The sequence below is a fragment of the Gymnoscopelus braueri genome (genome assembly GCF_963280865.1).
Source record: "Gymnoscopelus braueri genome assembly, chromosome: 13".
NCBI lineage: Eukaryota > Metazoa > Chordata > Actinopteri > Myctophiformes > Myctophidae > Gymnoscopelus > Gymnoscopelus braueri.
In genome coordinates, this window is record NC_137615.1 from 13,078,988 (window position 1) to 13,101,058 (window position 22,071).

General features: G+C 41.0%; 1 protein-coding gene across 2 annotated transcripts in view; it reads right to left on the minus strand.

Annotated features, from left to right (window-relative positions):
• Positions 1-1,734: 1,734 nt before the first annotated feature.
• The window catches only part of kpnb1 (karyopherin (importin) beta 1), a 31,527-nt gene continuing 11,190 nt past the window's right edge, over positions 1,735-22,071 (minus strand). For both annotated transcript variants that reach the window (XM_080448043.1, XM_080448042.1), the window contains exons 11-22: positions 18,874-19,065; positions 16,758-16,888; positions 14,791-14,938; positions 13,810-13,881; positions 12,377-12,521; positions 11,783-11,865; positions 10,813-10,920; positions 10,079-10,222; positions 8,702-8,807; positions 6,686-6,800; positions 5,758-5,919; positions 1,735-4,685 (exon numbers count right to left, since the gene is read on the minus strand). In XM_080448043.1, coding sequence (XP_080304169.1) covers position 4,685; positions 5,758-5,919; positions 6,686-6,800; positions 8,702-8,807; positions 10,079-10,222; positions 10,813-10,920; positions 11,783-11,865; positions 12,377-12,521; positions 13,810-13,881; positions 14,791-14,938; positions 16,758-16,888; positions 18,874-19,065 — 1,407 coding nt within the window. In that variant the 3' untranslated portion in view covers positions 1,735-4,684. The remainder of the gene's footprint in view (positions 4,686-5,757; positions 5,920-6,685; positions 6,801-8,701; positions 8,808-10,078; positions 10,223-10,812; positions 10,921-11,782; positions 11,866-12,376; positions 12,522-13,809; positions 13,882-14,790; positions 14,939-16,757; positions 16,889-18,873; positions 19,066-22,071) is intronic.

Genomic DNA, 22,071 nt, shown 5'->3' on the forward strand with positions numbered 1-22,071 from the left:
ACATCCTGAAGGTGATATGATTTTCCTGCTGTTACAGGTTTGCCCTTTCACAACAAACTTTTCCTAATTAGTCCATGAGCCAGACAAGATTTCATTATCGAAAGAGTGGTCAAAACCATATTAAATTGTTTATAGGGTCAATATAAGTAAATAAATATATGATAAGCTTCCCACAGGAGCAGCTTTTTCATATTTATCACACATTGTTATTTTCCTCATACGTACATGACAGGTGAAAAAATTACAAAATTTAAAAAATAGTTATCATAATGAAACTTCCCCAGTTGATTACTTACATGAAGACAATGATTTATCGTATTACAAGTTTTTTGAAATTGTATATTTAAATATGCCAATTAGGCATTTAGTCCATGAGCCAGAGCCCCAAAATTGAGCCAGATATTGAATATTCCCCCGTTAAAAACCTTTGACTCCAACATCTTAACAAAATGAAATAAAAATGTTGACTCTGGCTTTGTCCAATGTTCCAATGTTGATTCTGGAAAGTTAGGCAAATTCGGGCAAATTTTCCTAATTCCTAATTTGCATATTTAAATATACAATTTCAGAAAACTTGTAATACGATAAATCATTGTCTTCGTGTAAGTAATCAACTGGGGAAGTTTCAGTATGATAACTATTTTTTAAATTTTGTAATTTTTTCACCGGTCATGTACGTTTTGCCCACTCTTTCGATAATCATTGCTCAATTTTAGGGCTCTGGCTAATGGACCTAATAGGTTAACTGAATATTCCAATGGATTACTTTTCATAATATCCTATATGCCCACATACTATGTACACACCATAAGAGATCTATAGTAAAATGTTCCTTCAAGCACAATAGGCAGCAGTACAATACATTGAACGGTTTCTCAACTGTAAGGATTAAAAACAAGTTTAATAGTCTCACAACACACAAATGGAACTCACCACAGAAGACAGGACCATGTCACCTACTCCCTACAGGCCCTGTATGGTCCAGTCTTCCGGTGAGTTCCATTTGTCTATTCCTGGCAGAGGAACGGGCAACCACTGTCCCTCATCGAACAGCTGAATGTAGGCACGGGACGACAATAGTTATTGTTTATCGTGATATTAAAAACCGCTCACAATAATCGTATCGCAGAGATTTAAATTTATCGTGAAATTGTCATACACAACGATGAATTGGCTTTTGTTGAGCAGCAAATTCAGTACCACTTAAATTGTCACGCTACACAAATTGACTTGTTTTGGCAAACGCACCTCCCAAAATAGGGATACTGGGGGTTCAATTTAACAAAAGTGGCATTTTAAGCACATTTTGGTTATCGCGATATTGCCAAAATAACCATGACATGTAATTTTCATATCGTCCCATCCCTAGCTAAATGCAACACAATCCTGAACAGGGAATCACATTAATTCACCAAGTTAGTAAGTGATACATCTCAGAGGAAATAAGGAAAAACTAAGTGGTGGTACTGTTTTTCTTGGCTTTTGTTCTGAAGATTATTTATGCCACCCAACAAAATGCTTTATTAAAATTACCTATACCGTTGTACTCACCCCTAACATAACAGTATACAAATGTTCAACGTCTTTAAGCCTGATTTATATTTCCTAATATGTCATGAGCCAAAAATAGCACATCCACAAGCTTACATTGCAACGTGTGGTAAGCTTATACAGCTATAAGCTAGTCAAAGTCTGGTGGTTGTGACCCATCAGAAGGAGGAGGGAGCAGCAGTGTTCAGTACAATATAGATTTTATTAGTTCACTAAGATTGAATACGAAATAAAAAGCAGATTGGCTTTTAAATGATTCACAATTCAGTAATGATGGAGTTGCCAGGTTCATCATGTCAACACAGTTTAAGAATGTTTTTCCATGGTGTGACAGCTCCAAGCTCTGACCCGGTAGGTCAACAAAAGCAGAAAAAAAGCCACCAAGGCCTAAGATCACTTTTCACTCAAAATGTAAATTCTGATTTAATAACCAAGCGCATTTACCCTTGTGTTCATCAGATTTGGGTATGATAATCTTTCAATTACAAAAACTATTTCCCTCCAATATTCGAGTATAGCTCCAACCCATTTGCTGGCAGCGGAAAGTGAAATAACCCCTCCAACCCCGAACAGTGACACAGACAGACAACCGTGTGTGCGTGTACTGGGGTATCGTGCTGCTTGAAGGCCCCTTGTTGTACAGTAGAGATCATACCAAACTTTTGATTTACATATCATAAATAATCAGCATGTCCTATCCAAGTCCCGATCTGTACCTCACCTCCCGAGTGGATAAGCTTTACAAGTATTAAATTGTATAAATTTGTGACACACGGTTCTTTGTCTGGCACTCACATTTGGAAAAAAAAAAGTGGGAGATGGCCACCAAAATCAGAGAAAAACAAACATGTCCAGCGTCAAATCAAATTGATACCTGCCTCTCTCTTTGCGCCCATCAAGTGCAGAATCATAACAGTCTAACAGGAGTTCATTTTCTAAGGAACCATCTCTCATCTCAACAGTACAAACAGGGAATCAGACCAACGCACCAGAACTGCTTGGGGAATGTTTCATATCCTTTTATTTTATTTTTTCTTTATTTTTCATAGCAATGGAAAAATATAACCTTATACAAACTTCAGTTCAATTTTTTTTTTCAAACAAGCAAAAATGGTGAGTGACCCTTTTCCCCAAAACCAAGTGCAGTGAAAGGACTACAACCAGCAGGGAACTGAAACAACTCAACTCAAGCACAAGGTGTCCAATTGGACAGGTTAATTGTGTATGGCTCAACGACGACATGGACCAACGGCTAACTGGATATCTCTCCCATGGCAGGCAGGCGTTCTGCCATGGACACCTGCCTATTCAGCCTATTAACCAAGCTAGACTTGCTAGTAATTTGGCACTCTCTTCTCCAGGCCCATTTCAGCCCTAGTACATAAGAGATTTATTAAGTGTTAAACATTTCCTTTTTGGGGGGGTAGAATTTAGTGCTCAGTTTCTTTTCTAAGAGCATTCCTGTTGGTTTTGAAATGTTAAAAAAAAATTGGTGCTTAACTCTCCCGGACAACGCGGTCTGAGGCCTGGTGAGTCCCAACAACCGGGTCAGGTCAATCTACGAAGCCCACACACTGACAACGAGAAGCAACTTATGATGCAGTTGAAATTAGAACTAAGAAATTAAAAAGAAAGAAAAAAAAAAAAAGGGAAAAAAAGATAAAAACCCAAAGGAAAAGAAGAAATGGGTGACTGATTTCCGTGGCGGTAAACAGGGTTCCTACTACTGCCAACACACTGTGCCTACGTAGGCCTGCCTGTCTCCCTCAACTAGAAAAACAGCAGAACCAGTGCCCCGGTCTCTCCAGGTTTACTAGCTGATTTTAACTGACCATTCTATAAATGTATTCACTTATGTATTAGTTTTCAACTAGTGGAGGACAGGGCAGACAGGAGCTCACCCTCCTTCCACCACCCCATCACACCAGACAGACAACTTCTGCGGAGTGCAGGGGTGGCCAGCTGTGGGTTCTTGATGGGTAGAAGACCATTTAGAGAGAGGGTGGCCTCACCTCTCCCTCCCGTCTGTCTGTCTGTCTGTCCTCCCGAGAGAAGACGAACCCAGACAGTTTGATTCAAGTTCTGTTCCTTTTTTTTTTTTTTTTTTTAAGTATCTACAAGAGTCCTTCTCCGGTTCAAACTCTGTCCAATTCAGACCATCTCTGCAATGTTGGGATTTGTGTGTTTTCTTTATTATTATTCAAAGTCCATAACCATAGAGTGCTTGGAAGAAGAGAAAAATAAAAAAAATAATAGCAACAAAAATGAAGTAGTAGAGTAATCCACAGATCAGTCGTAGAGCAACAAAGTCCAGAGAGTCCTGTTCCACTTGCTTCCTCATCAAGTGTTGATTCCAAAAGTCTTGCTTTTTTTTCCGTATTGTGATATTGTCTTTTTTTCTCCTGTCGTTTTTATGTTTTTGTTTCGACTCCAAAAACAACTGCCCCCTCTCTCCCTCTGCCACCAGCCCTGTCATTATCATGTAGGTTGCTGGCAGTTGGTCTCTGGCGGTAGATGAGGATTGGTTGGTGACGTGTCGTATCGTAGCAGACTGCTATATGTTAGTTGGCTTGTCAGGACAGCGCTATACAGCTAGCCTAACAACAGCGAGGAGGAGGAGGAGGGGGTCAAGGGAGGAGGAAGGTTGGGATAGACTAATTGGACAGGAGGGGGCAAGTCCAGCTCTTCAGTGGGTCTTTTTTGGGATAGGTGTGTGTAGACCGAGTTCAAATACGTCAACGCAGAGGAGAAGTGTTTGATTGGGGTTGTTGTCCTAGTCAAGATACAGTTCAGTCCACAGGCCGTCAACAGAGGGTTTCACGGGAGGTCAAAGGGCTTTTGAAGGGGGCGGGGGTGGGATGGGGAGTCGCTGCTAGTCTGCCGGCGACTGCTGGAATTGTACTCAGAAGGTGGTGTGATGTCATTCATCTCTCGCTCGCTCACACGTTTCTCGCTCGTGCTCTCTCTCGTACGCTCGCTCGCTCTCACACACAGACACTCATCCCAGCGCACACTTCGCTTCTGCTTTGACCCGGCCACATGCGCGAAAGACAGAAGATTTAATTCCAGTGGGGCAAATTTTTTTCCTCATTGTTCACTGATGTCAATCTCTCTCTTCCCCGATAGTGCCACATCTAGATGGAGAGAAAGAAAAACAGGACAGGTTGGAGTGAAAACAATAAAAAAAAACTAGATAAGGGCAACTTAGAGCAACATTTGCTCTATTCAAATAGTGATGGTGCTGCAAAAGAGCAATAATTGCCATCACTGCTTGTGAAAAATGTTACATTTCTCCATATTACAGCTGTTCATTTAAAATCCATCAATCATAAAGGTTTCGAATACATTGTGCGTGTAGGTCTCAGATACAGTGGAAAGAGTTATGCATCAGACTCTCAGCGTGGTGCATGATTTTTCATCACAGACCAGACACACAATGTAGAATGTTTTTCTACCAATATTACTAAACTTGAGCAATTTTTTTATGTGTTCTAGTGCCGTCTGTACAGTCGAGGGCTAAATCCTAGGACCTACATGTTTTTCCAAGTCTTGGCTTGTCCTGTGAAAGGGTCTACGTTTTATGGGTAAGGTCCAATAAAGTTCCGCAGTGTCAGAAGTTTTTTCGCTGAATTGTCCTGTTCAGGACATCACATTTGCAAGTGGGATGTTTCTAAACACAGTAGCAGAGAATACACTAGTTTAAGGGCTCCCTGGCGTGCACTGCTCTGCCATCTGGGCAGGGTATGCACTCCATTTAACACGGGCCTTGCAGACAGCAGTGTTCCAACCTGTCTGCTCTGAATGAGCTGTGAGAAGCCGTCTTCTCAATCAAAACAAAAAAGGCCACATGGATGGCAGAGAACCAATCAAATGGGCAAACTCATGCCATCGGCGGCTATGTTTCGCCAGTCTCCATACCGTGTGAGCAAGTCTTTAGTCAATGACTGATGTAACAGTGACTGGGCATTAAATGCATTCACCGGTGAATGAATAGGATTGTGTGGCTTTAGACATGACGTGCCTACTATTTAACGTTATTTAAGTGCGTGTGTTGTGAGTAAATGTGTGGTAAACATAGAAATCTGTTTAAGTGCCCAAAGACTGTCCATTAAAGTATTTTAGTGAGCATGTTTATCCATTTTATCAAATGTGAAATATATTTGTGAATATCCATCGAGTGCCTTTCATGTGTGCGTCGCCACTGACCAGGCCTGGCTCTTCAGCTTGCGGAGCTCCTTGGTGGCCCAGGTTGCTAGGGTCTTTGTTTTAGAGGTCTTGGAGCGCCGTCCCTCCGTCAGTAAGTCGTTGATGAGAGGACGAACCTCTACCAGCTTCATCACGTCCTTACCAAACGCAGTGCACAGGTCACTGTAGTGTAGAGACAGGGTGGAGAGGCAGGTAGCGTGAGGACACATCATGAGGAAATTAGAGAAGCTTTATTACATTTCTCTCTAGAGTTTAAAAAATGATCAACTTAAAAAAAAAGAAGTGACTACAATTAGTTTTTGTAAATGCGTTGTTTGACAAAGCATGACATGCCCCCTAACACCCCTGCTACATATTACAGAGGCTGAATTAAAATCAAGTAACCTTAAAGTGTCTGTAGGTCTCAGATAAAGATTTATACATCAGGCTTTCAGCATTTGGTGCATGATTTTTTTTCGTCACAGACCAGACAGACATGCTTAGAAGCGTCACTTCACCTATAAATCCAACATTTTCCTCTGAGTGCACACCTGTCTTGCAATAAAATGTTACATTTGGGCCAGACAGCCGATGAAATCAAACACAAGGCTTCACCTCCTTTCTGTACGCGCGAATCAATTTTGCCTCATGCATCCTCATAACGTCTGACTCATAGATGGAGATTATTCTTAACAATATGACTGACTCTATAGATGGAGGTGACTCCTCATAACAATATGTCTGACTCTACAGATGTGACTTCTCATAATAATATGTTTGATTCTATAGATGGACGTGAATCTTCACCACATTAAATATAACCAACGTGGGTAATGGCCTCTGGGAACATTCTACATTGGACTGTTTTTTTTCCCTCCCATCTCATTCATAAATATATTTTACACCCGTTCTGACCTGCGAGAGACCCACCATTCCTCCACCCCCTTACCCTATGAGGCCAGCAGCGTTGGCCACCACTCCGTCCGAGTGATCCTCATCCTCAGCTATGTGGTGGATGAAAGACAGGATGAACTCCACCCGCGGCTGCACCAGCATAACATCAGCTGTAGGGACAAGAGAGCACCATGAAACCTCTCAACAAGATCCACCAAGAAATGTTGTGCAAGTAATGTGACCGTTGTGCCCTATCACCGGCTAACCACACTCATATGTTTTGGTCTTGCCCCAAATTGGTACACTTCTGGACCGAAGTCTTTGAAATTCTGTCTGCTATTTTCTCGGTCCGTCTGGAACCTTCACCCCAGATAGCCGTTTTTGGTGTTCCAGACTTCCAGCTTCTAACCCCAAAAAAGTCAAATGTAGTAGCGTTTACCACACTGTTAGCAAGACGCAGGATTTTGTTAGGATGGAAATCCCCAAACCCTCCTTCCGTGGCTATGTGGCTTAAGGACGTGATGAGTTTTTTTAAACTAGAAAAGATTAAGTTCACAACCAGAGGGTCAACAGACAAATTCTTTTCTATCTGGCAACCATTCATTTCTTATTTTGAGAGCCTGACAGTGCTTCCAACAGGCTGAATTTCATATATTTTTTCTTTTTTTTGACCAAAATGGGGATCTAGACCTCTGTGTGTCTGTGATGAGATTTGTGACATTCCCGCTCTGTGTTGCCTACAAGGGCCTGCATCCATCTTGTGTCTATTTGTTTTTGTCTATGTTTTGTAAAGTATTTTTTTAAAATTTTTTCCTGTTTTTATTGTGAACATTTCTTTTTAAATTATATTTATTATTTATTTTCTATTACATTCCACTGTCTAAACCAAATTTTAAATCATGTCTATATGTTTGTTTGTCAGGTACATTTCTTTATTCCACTGCATTTCTTACAGAACTAGAGCCTGATCAATGCCACAATGACAAAAAGTGCAACAACATTTAAAGGTAGGGTAAGTGATATTTTTGGGTTAAAACAAAAAGTATTTTGTTAAAAGGTTAAAGCACTATATGCTGATAGTAATCATTGCTATAGAGTGTTTGTTCAGTAACAGGAGTCTCCCCGTCTCTCCAGCTCTTTAATAAACACAAAATAAAAATTTCGGTAGGTGTCAAAATCTCAGCCAATCAGGAGAAAGTACCAATTTTTAAGCTTCATTTTTATAGTGTTCCAGTTCCAATTTTGCATGCTCATTTCTTAGTGTCATCACTTCCAATTGCACTTGTTTAATCTATATCCTGATTGAGTTCTCTATCCTGATTGGATAAAATTGGAAATGAAACTGAAACGAAAATGCATTTTCTGTTTTATAAAGAGCTGGAGAGACAAGGAGACTCCTTTTACTGAACAAACACTCTATAGCAATGAGTACTATCATAATATAGAGCTATTTAACACTTATTTTAACCAAAGAAAATCACTTACCCTACCTTTAACTCGTAAAAACAAATAAAAACAAAATGAAAAAGAATAAGCCTGCATATTTGCAGATACCAATGTATCTAATTACAACTGTACAACATGATTAAATAAACTTTAAATAGTTGCTGAGTCAAGATATGTGCAGACAGGGTTTTCATTAGATTTTCTTTATTGCTAGATTCTGCATAGCAGCAGAATGTCTTATTTAGGAAGAAATCTGATATGAAGGAAAAACTGTATCCCGATATCGCTTCATTATGCAACCCCGATGCTGAAGTGTAACCAGCACAAAGGAATACAGCTAACAGCATGAGAGACTTCTTTTTAAGCATACATTTGTGGGGTCCCGCAAAACCATAAGACTACAAGTAGACAGGCCATGCTGTCTGAAGTCTCCTGGGTGAAAGAGACCCTGGGTTCACTCTGTGACGTCATAAAATCCACACTGTAGAACTCGCAACAGGCAGAGGAACTGACGTCAGGAGGCCAGTGTGAGAAAGTTGATGTGAATACTGGGTACATTTCAACCTAGTGGCCGTGTGCATGTCGTGTTTAAGGGAGTAAATGTAATCATGAGTGTCTTTCTTACGGTGCACATTCTCCTGGTCTCCCTTCAAGCCCTGGATGATTCCTGTGTAGGCCTCCAGACAACCCTCCCTCAATTCATTCAGGTAGTCAACCATGTCGTAGTCCGTCTAAACACACACACACACACACACAGCAGCACAAATTACATTGAAAATAAATTACACATAAAATAATAATAACAATAAGTTACAATAAACACAGTAAAACAATTACCGTATTTTCCGCACTATAAGGCGCATTTGAGTATAAGGCGCACCTTCAATAAATGTATTATTTTCATATATAGGGCGCACCGCACTATAAGGCGCATCCGCACTAAGGCGCACTGACGGTGCGGCTTATAGTGCGGAAACCAAGGGAACCAATATTGATACATATATAAGGCGCATCGGATTATAAGGCGCATCCGCACTATAAGGCGCACTGACGGTGCGCCTTATAGTGTGGAAAATACGGTACACGTGTGCGTTTGCTCACATGGATGAGAAAACTTCGAAGTAAACAGAGCGGGTGCAAAACAGAATAATAAGCATTCTGTTAACTAAACAAGTCCATTTATTTTTTCTGAAATGTTAGCCTGGGGCCTGGTTGTGTGCACTGCCTGCGTTTTTATGTTGGGTGTGTGTGCCTGTGTACGTGGTGAAACGTCAAAGAGGAAAAATAAAAACCGACAAGTGAGTGTTTCATTAACTTGTCCAACCAGACCTGGGCGGAATGATGCAGTGGGTGTATAATGGTGGCACTCATTTGCATAAGAATGGTAGATGGGACATTGGAAGAACTGTGCTGAAAATGATGAGCTACGTTTAAAAAGTTGTCACAATCAGGAAACACAGATTAGAAGCATATTTCCGGGGGATGCACGATGCCCCCTTCTTCCCACTAGACTAGTAAATGTGTCTATTGTTGTCTTACATCGTTTACGAGTGCGTTTATGCATCGTTGAGTGAACAGAGCGAGAAAGAGCATATCGTTGCTGTCAGACAGATACCTCTTATCTCCACATTCTATAACTTTGTTTTTTCGTAAATGAATGCCCTACTTGATCAAAATTAGCAGGTCCACAAGCTCAAAGCGACGCGTTTTGGGCTTGTAGATCGGCTACATTTGAATTTGAATCCTGAAAAAGTACGAGTTTTGGACATATGAGGTTGCCACCCAACAGACGATATAGGCGTGTGTAGGTCTCAGATACAGTGGTTAAGATTTATACATCAGGCTTTTCAGCGTGGTGCATGAGTTATCATCACAGACCAGACATACTTGTTTATTCACGCTGCACCTGTGGACCTTGTAGGGCGTGAGTCGTACCTTGTGCACCTGTGAGGCATGCTACAGCGTGTATGTGTGTGCGTGCGTGCACACGTGTGTGTCCTACCTTGTCCACCTGGGCCTGTGAGGCCTGCTGCAGTGTGTCCAGGACAATGTCCAAGTATTTCTTGAACTCTCCTCCGATGGCCAGAGCGATGTCACCGAACGCCGACAGAATCTGGGGCTTCACTGACCGGTGGACATTCTCATTCTGCACACAGAATAAAAATGTACTACGTCAATAACAAGAAGCTGTAGAATATGTTTAAAAAAACAATGCATCAAGTTGTAGGCGTGTTTTTTTAACTAAATCCAAAGTGATGAAATTCCAACATCCATTTATTTTACATTGTTGCATTTTTGTCATAATCCGCATTATATTCTGCACAGCTTGCTGTCCGGTGCCGTGGGAAAAAGTGAGTATAGGTCTGGTCTCAGATAAAGTGGTAATGGTTTATCCATCAGGCTTCAGCGTGGTGCATGGTTTATCATCACAGACCAGACACACACACACGGTTTGTTAGCATCATTATACTGGTGTTGAGAATGCAATGTATGAATTTGACAGAATTATATTATCTAGTTTTAAGTGCGTTTAACCCATTCAAATATGGGAAAGCATCCGTGTCATTTTATACTTTGGCCATTCAAAAAATTGCAGATATACAAGCTCATGTAGATCTGTTATTTTAGAAAAAAATAGTGCAAATCTTTGAATATATTCATTTTTTATATTTTGAGATGGTGGTCAGCAGCCAAATACATCCTTGACATGAAAGTTTGAGAACCACTGATCCTCACCCCCAGGTTTTCCAGCAGTAGCTGCATGATCTCGTCACAGAAAGGCAAGATGTTGGTCATCAGAGCTCTGCACAGGTCACACACCAGACCCACCGCAGCAAGACACACCTGGAACACCACAGCAGGTTAGAGGGAGGATCACAATCATTTTAACCACTTTTTCCATTTATATGTTGGCAATTCCAAAATAGCAGATCTACAAGCGAGCTTGTACATCTGCTATTTTTGAAAATATTTGAAAAATATATAAGTTTGAATAGTTTTGAATAATGTTGATTTTTTTTTAAACAAATCTTCTCTTCTGGGGGTCCCAGGGGCTCAAAACATTTTCAGATGGGAGTGGCCAAATATTTATCAATTTGGGGGGGGGGGGGTCCTTGGCACAAAAAAGTTTGAGAAACCCTGTTGGAAAATCGACCAACCAAATCTATGTGGTGGATTTCAAACTCATTTCAATACACCAACAAGCAGAGACTGAATTTAAGACGCTCAAAAACACTAATCTGTATTTAAGACCGTACAACTTTTGGAAATTACAATAAATTGGAAGACAAGGAAACATTTGCCGGCACACTGTCCTAGAGGTGTGCATGTGAACAAACGGCCATGCAGAGGAGACGTTTCTAATGTAGTGAGGTTGGATAGGATTAATTGTAATGACCAGTCGATTGACCCAAATTCCCTTTCAAGGTCAGATTAAGAGCCATGAACCAGTCAACCGACAGGTTAAGTAGTACAAACCTCATACTTTAAGTACATACACAGTATTTGTGGGGTCCCGCAAAACCAAAAAAAGACTACAGTAGACAGGCCATGCTATCTTAAGTCTCCTGGGTGAAAGAGACCCTGGTTCACTCTGTGACATCATAAAATCCACACTGTAGAACTCGCAACAGGCAGAGGAACTGACGTCAACTGACATAATATGAATGTGAGAGAGAGAAAAGGTGAAATTCTGAAGTTTCCCCACCTGATATTCAGCATAGTTCTTGAGTCCAATACCCAAGAAAGGCTTAAAGGCATCCATATATTTCTGGAAGTCACTGCCCAGCACTGAAAAATAATAAACGCACTAATTAGTTGACGTGTAACCTACCCGGTTCAGAGAGTTCCAAAAAAGTTTGTAGGTCTCAGATCCAATGGAAAGGTTTATACATCAGGCTTCAGCGTGGTGCATGGTTTATCATCATGGACCATACACAACTTTCACAGGGTTTGTGTTACTGGCGATCAAGTGAGCATTTTATGTCATCTTTATTTTTATGGGGTTACGACCATGTTTACATGAGAAACATTGATGCGCAAAACATCGCTATACTGTCACATGTAGGGCCGCTGTGATTCATTGATTACGTTGATCATGTAAATGCGTTTTTTTTTTTTAACCTATAAATGCATCGATGTGATTTAAAGCAGGAGAGGCCTGACCTGGCCCCTCTGAATTAGAAGGACTGTGTTACACCCCTGTACCGTTACATTGTGTGGCACCGCCCTTAGAAATAGAATCAAAGCGATCATCCAAAGTCTTAACATATATGTATCGATAATTTGTGTGCGAGTGTACCTTCCACCAGGGTGGATACGGCCATGAGAGCATCTTCCTGGACCCCTCCAGAGCCTGCAGTGCTCTGGAACATTCTCAGCAGGGAGGCCATCACCACATCCGAGATCTGCAGGGCATCCTGGTGCTGTACCTTACGAAGCACATTCTGCAAAGCACAAAGTCACAGCAGGCTCAAGTACCAGTCCAAAACCATTGATAGATTAGAGTGCAAGATTTTGGTTTTATAATGATATAAAATATATAAGTCAATAAACTACATACACAGTCCAAACCAACTAATTTAATCAACAAACAGATCAACTGAACAGTTCAAAACCAGTCAAAACAGCTGGCACATAACATTCAACTTCATCTTTAAATTGATTTGTTGAATACAGCAGATGGGACCGGTTTACCTTTCGATGCGGCAGGTAAAAATAATAACTCCACCAGGGGCCATATGTATCAATGGCGTGAATGCATAAAGATTATGAGGAACTATATACGCAAAGATTGCCAAGTATGAAAGGGATATAATAGTTTTTGTTCAGAGTTCAATAAAAATGTAATTGCAACATTAACATTTATCCTTTTTAAATTGGTGTCTTCGACTCACGGCACATTTCACAGACTTGGAAATGCATCGTTGCATTTTGTCATATTCTGCATTATATTCCGCAGCTTGCTGACTGGTGCCGTGGGAAAAAGTGAGTATAGGTCTCAGATAGTGGTATGGGTTATACATCAGGCTTCAGCGTGGTGCATGGTTTATCATCACAGACCAGACACTTGCACGGTTTGTTTGTATCATTATACTGGTGTTAAATTATCATACTGATGTTAAAGTGAGCATTTTAAGTAATCTTAATTTTGATGATGCTTAAAAACATGCACCATTCAAAAATGTACAATATTCAATAGCAGTCTGATTTGTCCACATACTCTGCAGGTGGTGTATGCAGACTTTTAGGCTGTGTGTTTTGACGACAGCGTTCCGAGTCCAATACTTGCATAGCAACATTCATCCATTTTAAATTGGAGTCTGCTACTCAAGGTCAAATAAGAATTAAATACTTAACCGGCAATTATATTTGCATGAAATAGAAATTTCTCTTTGGTTCAATGTACTTTACTTGTCAAAAAAACTCCCTGGACATTGGTGACTGCCCAGGAACCCAGAAAGGAACCCAGGATTCTGCACAAACTTTCATACATATGGCCCCAGGTATTGTCGTTTTTGTGTCATGGTTCTAGAACCAGCAGCTGGTTTACATCAGGTGAAAATCCAAGTTCACATAAAAGGCACAAACCAACAAACAAAGAATTGTGCATCTCAATTCATGGCCATTCAAATTTCAAGTTCAAGTCAACTGGATCCAATATAATAGTGTAATTTTGCACCTTGCAACATACATTAGAGAAGGGGGAGAGGACAGTGGTGTGTGTATTCTGACCTGTAGAGTAGCGCACAGTAACGACTGCAGATCGTTGAACTGGATTCTGTCTGAGGTGCTCTGAATGTGGGACTGAGAGAGAGAGAGACAGAAGGGGGACAGGATGTTATATTGTTAGACAGGAAATGGCATCACAGCACAGGAAATGCTACCACAACAGCAGCAGAGGGAGGATTTCTACGGAGGGAGAGGCGGTCAGCTTCAGACAGAGCTGCCACCATCATTCAGGTGTAAAATCTGATTCATTGCTTCATCCATTTCTCTATCCGTCCCTTTTTCCATTCATCCAATATTTCTGATTCCTCCCACCCTCCGTTAGCCATTCATTCAACCTCTCGCTAGGGCACGGCAATATGTCCACATTTCGATATTGTGTGGTGCGAGACCAAATATCCTCTGGGATTTTGCGAGTGTTGACTTTTTATGGTTTTAGTCAGTTGTGCCTAAAAGTTAAATAAAACTATATAAAAAAAATGTATAACATTCATCCTTTTGCATTCGACTCAAGGCACAGTTCACTGACTTGGACACACATCGTTGCATTTTTGTCATACTCTGCATTGTATTCTGGACAGCTCCCTGGCCGGTGCCATGGGAAAAAGTGAGTATAGGTCTCAGATAGTGGTATGGGTTATACATCAGGCTTCAGCGTGGTGCATGGTTTATCATCACAGACCAGACACTTAAACGGTGTGTTTTTATCATTTTACTGGTGTTAAAGTGAGCATTTTATGTTATACTTTAAAAAAACTCCAGTTTTTTGACTATTTTTTAAAATAGACTACAGTAGAAGCTCACAACATGCTGTGAGCTTGTAGATCTACCATTGCATCTATCACTGTAAGAATTTGAACAACTTAAATGAAAATGTTATTGTAACAATACGATAATCACCACAATAGCTGATGGATTTCTTCCATATTGGTAGCCCCACCTCTCGCCCCCCTTTCCATCCGTCCAGTCCTTTCCCTCCCAGCTTACCTCCATTTGTAGGACCTGCTGCAGTCTCTCCATGATGACCAGGGTGGTCTTCTGGACGGCAGGGTAACAGTCCTTGGCGCTGTTCTTGACAATCTCCATCAGAGCCTCATAGGCCGCTGAGCGCAGGTTGTTCTGGTGGCCGTCAGGCCTGGAACACACAAACATCAGTGTCAAGCCAAGCTAGTGTTAAAAGATAGCCAAGACCCTACCGGCGTCACTAGAGGTCAATGCATCACAGCTTCATCCATATAGTATATCAGATCATTTTCCCATTAATGGCTTTATTTTTAGATTTCGCTTTGTAATGTCCAGTTCTTAAATTACCTGAATCATTGCACATTTATTATCCCATGGCTGTTTGAATTTAATCAGTAAAATCAAGATTTTCCTCAGGTACTATTTTAATACAGGTACTTTCAAATCAATCTGTGCTTTAAATTGCAACAAAGAAAAGGAAGCAGATTTTCATGCATTATAATTTAACTTTGTATGTTTTGAAAAATGGTCGGCAGTATTATAAAGTACATCTTGAGTCATTGTCAACGGGCAAAACACGCCAGACCACCTCCAACATCCCATTAAACTTTCAGGAGCAAATCTGTGTATGCTTGACAACGAGAGCTCTCCCACTCCATTCTTTATATGGATTTAATAAGGGATAAAATAAATCCTACTGCGTGTATTGTATTGTGGATGTGTCACAAAGCCAATTGAAAACACCACCAAAAGGTGAAAACCACTAATTTGTTGACGTGTCATCTGCAACAGAAGCCAGGTTCAATAAGCACAAATAATTTGAAGGCCAACTTTGCTCGTGCTTTGCCGACTTGCCCATGCACTATTGCATTTTGTAATTGCATTCAGAGTGTACCGAATTTCATATTTTTATACCCAAAGTTTGCTGGCCAGTGCTGAGAAAGAAGTGTGTGTAGGTCTCAGATACAATGGTTAAGAGTTATACATCAGGCTTCAGCGTGGTGCATGGTTTATCATCACAGACCAGACACACTTACACGGTTTGTTAGCATTATTACAGCGTGATCATTTTATGTAGCCTTTTTTTGATGAGTGCCCATTTCAGACATACATATTTACATTTCATATTCAATCTATTATTTTTGGTGAATCGTTCTGGAAAAGAAATAGATATGAATTGAATACACTTTTTTGTTTGCTAACACTGTAGCCAAACACCGAGTGTCTCCTCTGTATTACCACTGTCTGGGTTTGTACTGAAATAAACAAGAACATTTATTATAGATAATGAATGTTGGGAGAGAAGGAGACAACAGGTCATTGAAATACAGCGAAAAGCTCCCGTTTCAGTATCTGCAGGCATCAGCGCTTTTAAATTTAAGACTTTGAGACCTTTTTAATACCACCTCGAGTGCAATCAATTTTGCGACAAAACTATTCATCACTAAATCCATACCAGTCATTGCAAGGTCAAAGTATGGATTGGTTGGAGGGGGTACATTTGCAGACACTGTATGACATGTTTACTAGGTAAATCACCACTTGTGTATTTATTTTTTTAAACAAGGTTTAAGGCCGTTTCATATTCATAAGAGAAGTGTTTGTTTATATCGTCAGATAATTTGAGAGACCAACCAGCCCATTGTATCAATTATATTGTATTAACATACTCAAAAATGTTTTACATAGAGCTTTAAGTAATCCATTCTTATTCTATGCATCATCATGAGTAACCGTGTCATGATTTCTAGAGAGAGATGTCGAGCTCTGTTGTACTGGGATGATGGCAGACATCTCCACGGCAAAAAGCTCAACGAGTGGTCCATCTCGATGGATAGATGGCACTCCATTGAAAAACAAGTTTTTTTTGGGGTATTTTGGGTGACATGCCCCTTTAAAAGCATGACGTTTTTAATGTTAACAGGAAATTGTTGAGAAAACTGCTAAGTGTTTTTTGCTGTATGGGAGTTTGTCTGACCCGTCTGTCTGACCTGTCTGTGGTCTCTAGCAGTTTCTGTACGATAATTTCGAAGGAGGAAGACAGGCAGTATGTGGCGGGCTCCTCCTGGTCTTCAGCTGCGTCCGTGGCCTCGTAGGCGGCCTCCGCCAGACTGGAGAACGCCTGGAGGAGGAAACAACCATTCATTCCATTTGTATTATGTATACGTTCCTGCCAAGACTTCTTACATTTCAGCGTGCATACTCCCATCGGTGCAATCACTTCTGTTCTCACCAGAACCATGTACAGGAAGGGACCAACTCTGCATTTCCCGTTTTAATTTCAAACCTTTTGTTTGTTTTGCTGTAAATCTTTAACACTTCTGTAATCTTGTTGCATTAACACATTGACCGCCGGGCCCGTAGTTCTACGGGCCGTTAAATCCAACGGTTAAGCGCCGATCCCGTAGCCTACGGGCTGTGGTGCTTTTTCCTTTTTTTCGATTTTTTTTTTTTTCAATTTTCCAGGGGGACCATTTTCAGTGTAACACCACCCGAAATCGACCGGAAGTGCGATCACGTTTTTTGTTTCCCGTCTGCCTCCATTATAAGTCGTACACAAAAAGCCCTGTAAAACCTGTACAGGACATGTAGTTTTTCATCCTCGCATTTCCCATGTTAACATAAACGATCAGAACTCAAACATGGCGGCTCCGTTTGACACACGGTCTCGACGAGTAGACACCAGGACATGTGCCCGTTGTTTACAAACAGTGGATCGGGCAATCTAAAGGATTTTAACGGGGCCTATGGCGACCTGAAAAAAACAAAAAACAACAATAAAACCTTGGCACTGGTGAGTACATTATGAGATTAGCCCTTGGCGGTGGATGTGTTAAAGAATGTGTTATGGTTGCGTAACCAACCGATTCAAATTCCTTGCATATGCAAACTCACTTCAAGTCAGTCAGGTCTTGTGATTGCTAGGTAATTTTCCAGTTTATGATTACGTCTTTGGTCTTCAGTGTGCTTCTATAGTTCGCCAGCATTCAATGTAACGCCAATAATGGATGTGTAATGTAAATGTAACCCATATCACTGTAGCTTCAAATATGACATGACTGTGGGTCTACAACTAAACACACTCAAGTAACATGGACCTGTGACCTGAGATTGAAAGACCTTCTTAGTTTTCCTGAGCTGTATTGAGGGATTTCCTTCTTCCATGTGCTCCTAACTTCAAAGACCTCAGAAGAATCAAGTCTATCTCATAGAACTTTAAAGATATTTTAATACACTGATTGTAACCTTCACACTCAAGACAAATCACACGTTTCAAGCATTGAAGCGTGGGTGTAAAAATCTAAAAAACTATGTGTGTAGGTCTCAGATACAATGGTTAATGGTTATACATCACTCTTTCAGCGTGGTGCATGGTTTATCATCATAGACCAGACACAACTCACCATCATTACTAGCTTTGCTTTTATTACTAAACTTACGAGGTACTGTGGTTTCTGTGACGCATGGAATGTTTGTCATCTCAGCAAAAAAGTAAAGCGTCCCGGCAGTTTTTAATTCAGATTACCTAACTTTAGCCCCTGTTGAACACGAAAGGCTTTCGGTAACATCGGTTGTCTCACACCACAACAGCAGCTGTAACTTGACAACTAAAAGCACAGCAAAGCAAGGGTGTTGTTGAATATTCAACCTAAACCTACGGTTCCGACGCCAGGTCAGAGGTGCTATGCAACAGTGGTGCTTTGCATCCAGGACCCCTCGTTTCCAATGAGATATTCTTCTCGTTATAGTAGTATTTCATGTCATCATATAGCCATCTTATAAGTAAGTCTATTTTATAATTACAGTGTACAAGAACCGTGTCTAGTAAGGATAATGATTAACCCATTAATACCTGGAACGCATCTGTGTCACTTTAGATTTCTTTGGGCTATTGAAAAATAGCAGATATACAAGCTCATAGCGCGGCACCGAGTGCCGCGCTACGAGCTTGTAGATCTGCTATTTTTGAAAAACCGTGAAAATATTTTTTTTATATTTTTTTCAGAAAAATTGTTAGGATTTAGATTTTTTTTTGACGCGGCCTCAGGTCTTAATGGGTTAAATGAGTTATCATGCAAGCTTCCGTGTACATTTTGTGTTGCTTACCCAGCAGACATTCGAGGCCACTCGGGGTTCGGCCCCGAGTCCCTCTATCAGACACTGCAGCAAGGGGGCCAGGTAGACCTCGTTGATGGCTGCCTCGGGCAGCAGCTCACAGATCCTGCCTACCGTCCAGGCTGTGGTGTCCCTCACCACCACACTGGGGTCTTTCATTAGCTCTATCAGGGTGGGCATCGCCTGGGGACAAGGAAGGACGAAAAGGACAGAGTTGAGTTAACCAAGTAGTTAGCCGTTATGGGACACTTAACTCATTGAGTGCCATTAACGTGTTTCACGTGTTTTAGCGCTATGGTGCAATGTGCCATTAACGTGTTTCACGTTTAAAAAAAAAAAAAAAAAAAAAAAAAGAAATCTTCCTGAACCCAAGATATCATTATCTGAAGATTTGCAGCTCCATCCACTCCTTGTTTAACTTATAACTGAAAAAGGCTGTATCTCGCTTCCTAAGCACTTTTTTTTTACTTTGAAATTTAATAAAATGTAATGGCCAGAAATAGATATTAATAATTATGGCACTCAATGAGTTAAGACGAGACTTGAAGCGTTTGTGTAAAAATCTTTAAAACTATGTGTGTAGGTCTCAGATACAATGGTTAAGTTATACATCACTCTTTCAGCGTGGTGCATGGTTTATCATCATAGACCAGGCACAACTCCCCATCACCAGCTTTGCTTTCATTACAAAACTTATGAGGAACTGAGCACCTTGTGGTTTAGAGGAGGGCCGTTACGTATGGAATGTTTGTTATCTCAGCAAAAAGGTAAAACAAAGACAGACAGATATACAGAATGACCCTCTAATGGACTGCTAGACTCCAGCACAGCCATGCTGTAAAAACAGTCTAAGTGTAATTTAGGGGAAGTGCAATTGTTATACTAGTGCAGGCCCCTACCCATGTCTTCGCATTTAATCGTAGCGCATGCCAATTATGGAGAACCGCTGAGCCACTGTTCTCCCTTGGGGTGTCAGCAATACGCACGCTAAAAGTGAAAGCGATTCATTCAGCGGTTCTCAAGATACGAGGAGGACAGAGACACTCGCACGAAGAGATTTGTGGAATTGATAGATTACCAGAGAAAGGGAGAACGGAGAGCAAGGGCGTTCGCGTGTTTACAGACAGATGCCATATATCTCATGCTGTGTGAACACAGTAGGGCATTCACCGAATAGTCGAATATTATATATATATTTTTTAGTGGCTTTTCTACAGCAGACTGTGAGCAGCTGTGAGCTCTGGTGTGACGTGAACTCGCATTCCTTGAGTCATCAATGCCATTGAAAATTTTTTTTTTTTATAATCAAATCGATTAATCGAATATTTGAATACTTATAGGTCGAATAATTCGAATAATAAAAATCACTATTCGTGAATGCCCTAGAACACAGCCATCAAAAGAAGTTTAAGTATGGAATCTTCTTAAATAAAACAATCTGAACTTTGATAAAGTGAATATCTGCAAAACCATTAAGTCAAATATCAACTGCATCAGATTCATCAAGTATCTGACATTTAGCACAGCCCAGCTCTACATGCATGTGCCCATCATACTGCATCACTACCTGGTCACAACCGTAGCAAATCAACTATACCCATCATATCACTAACCAGAAAATAAAAATGATTCAGCTTCATACGATATTCCAACTCAACGTATTTTTAAATGCCTACTTGCTCTTTCCCTGCAAATGAATGTGTTACAAGACACCAGCAATACATAAGAGGCCTCAATAAATTAGAACAATCGCATTGCAATATGCAAAACCTAATTTGGACAATCAGTTCTGTTAAACCATCTACAATCTGAATTGAAAACGCAACACGATTTTAATAAAGGCGTTAAATCATGGGTAAAAGAGTAAACATTGTTCTCATACCTAATATGTATTTAATATTTTGATTTACATTTGTGCATGCATTTCTTCCATCTTACAGCAGCCTCCAGCACATCTGGTCTTTGTGCATAAATGTATGTTGCAAATATAATGCCACTGTGAGTAGGGCTGTGACTGTATAGAATTTCTATGCCGGTGTTTGACCTTCATCTCAACGTTATTGCTCACACAATGCCTCGCCCAAATTAGCCTGCTGCACCACGACGTCCGACTCAAATCCAAAATGGGCCGAATTATGAGACTTAACATTTGGCTAAGTAAATAGGTCAGCTAGCTTTACCACATAAAGTAGCACTTGCACTCCGACTCCAACCGTTTATGCTTCCGTCTTTTGTGTGTATATATATTCAATTGAATGTTATCAGCTGATATCAAGTACTCAAGCCAAGAAATGATTTATAAATCGGACGCCAAGAATCGGACACAAACAAAATAAATTATTATCATAGCTCCTCCCCCTTGGGAAGCTGAAGAATATAACTTAACTCAGTGTTTATCAACCTTTTTTGTGCCAAGGCACACCTGGCATAGCCAAAAAATCCCAGGGCACACCTAGATATACGGTATATATATATATATATATATATATATATATATATATGTTACAGTATGATTGGAGAACCAGTACGATTGAAGAAAGCGCGCTCGTTTTTACCACCCACCCAGCACTAGAGGGAGCCACAAGCCAGGCTTGTGCACAAACATATATGGCCACACACACACACACACACACGCACGCGCTCATGCTTTTTTTGGTTTATTGAAAGCAGGACTGTTTAGATACTTTTATTGTGTTCTGGCTTTTGTTTTACTTTCTCCCTGACACACACACACACACACACACACACACACACACACACACACACAGTGATCCATGAAAAGAACTATTCTGTCCCTATCGGTTTACAAATCAAACGGCGCTGAGTCGACTAGTGGAGCGTCGGCCGGTCACCGCGGGCACTCGCGCCTGGAGGCGCGAGGGCGCGCTTCCTCGGCCTCAAGCTCCACTAAGTCGGCGCGCCGTGCGTGTGAACGCGTGTTCAGCGTTCCCCTCATAGATATTATGGTTCCCCTAGCGTAGCTTCCTGGTTGCTATGTGGGGGGGAACAACAAAAGACAGGTCTCCGTCGGCGCATCAAAGCCCCGCCTCTCCGCGCTCTCCTTCTCCTCCTCCGAGGAGGAGAAGGAGAGAAGGAGAGGACGGGACGGGTTATTACGCGAGGAGGAGGAGGAGGCTCCTCTTCCTCGCGAGCCTCGCGTAATAACCCCCCGCCTCGCAGCGCCGTCCT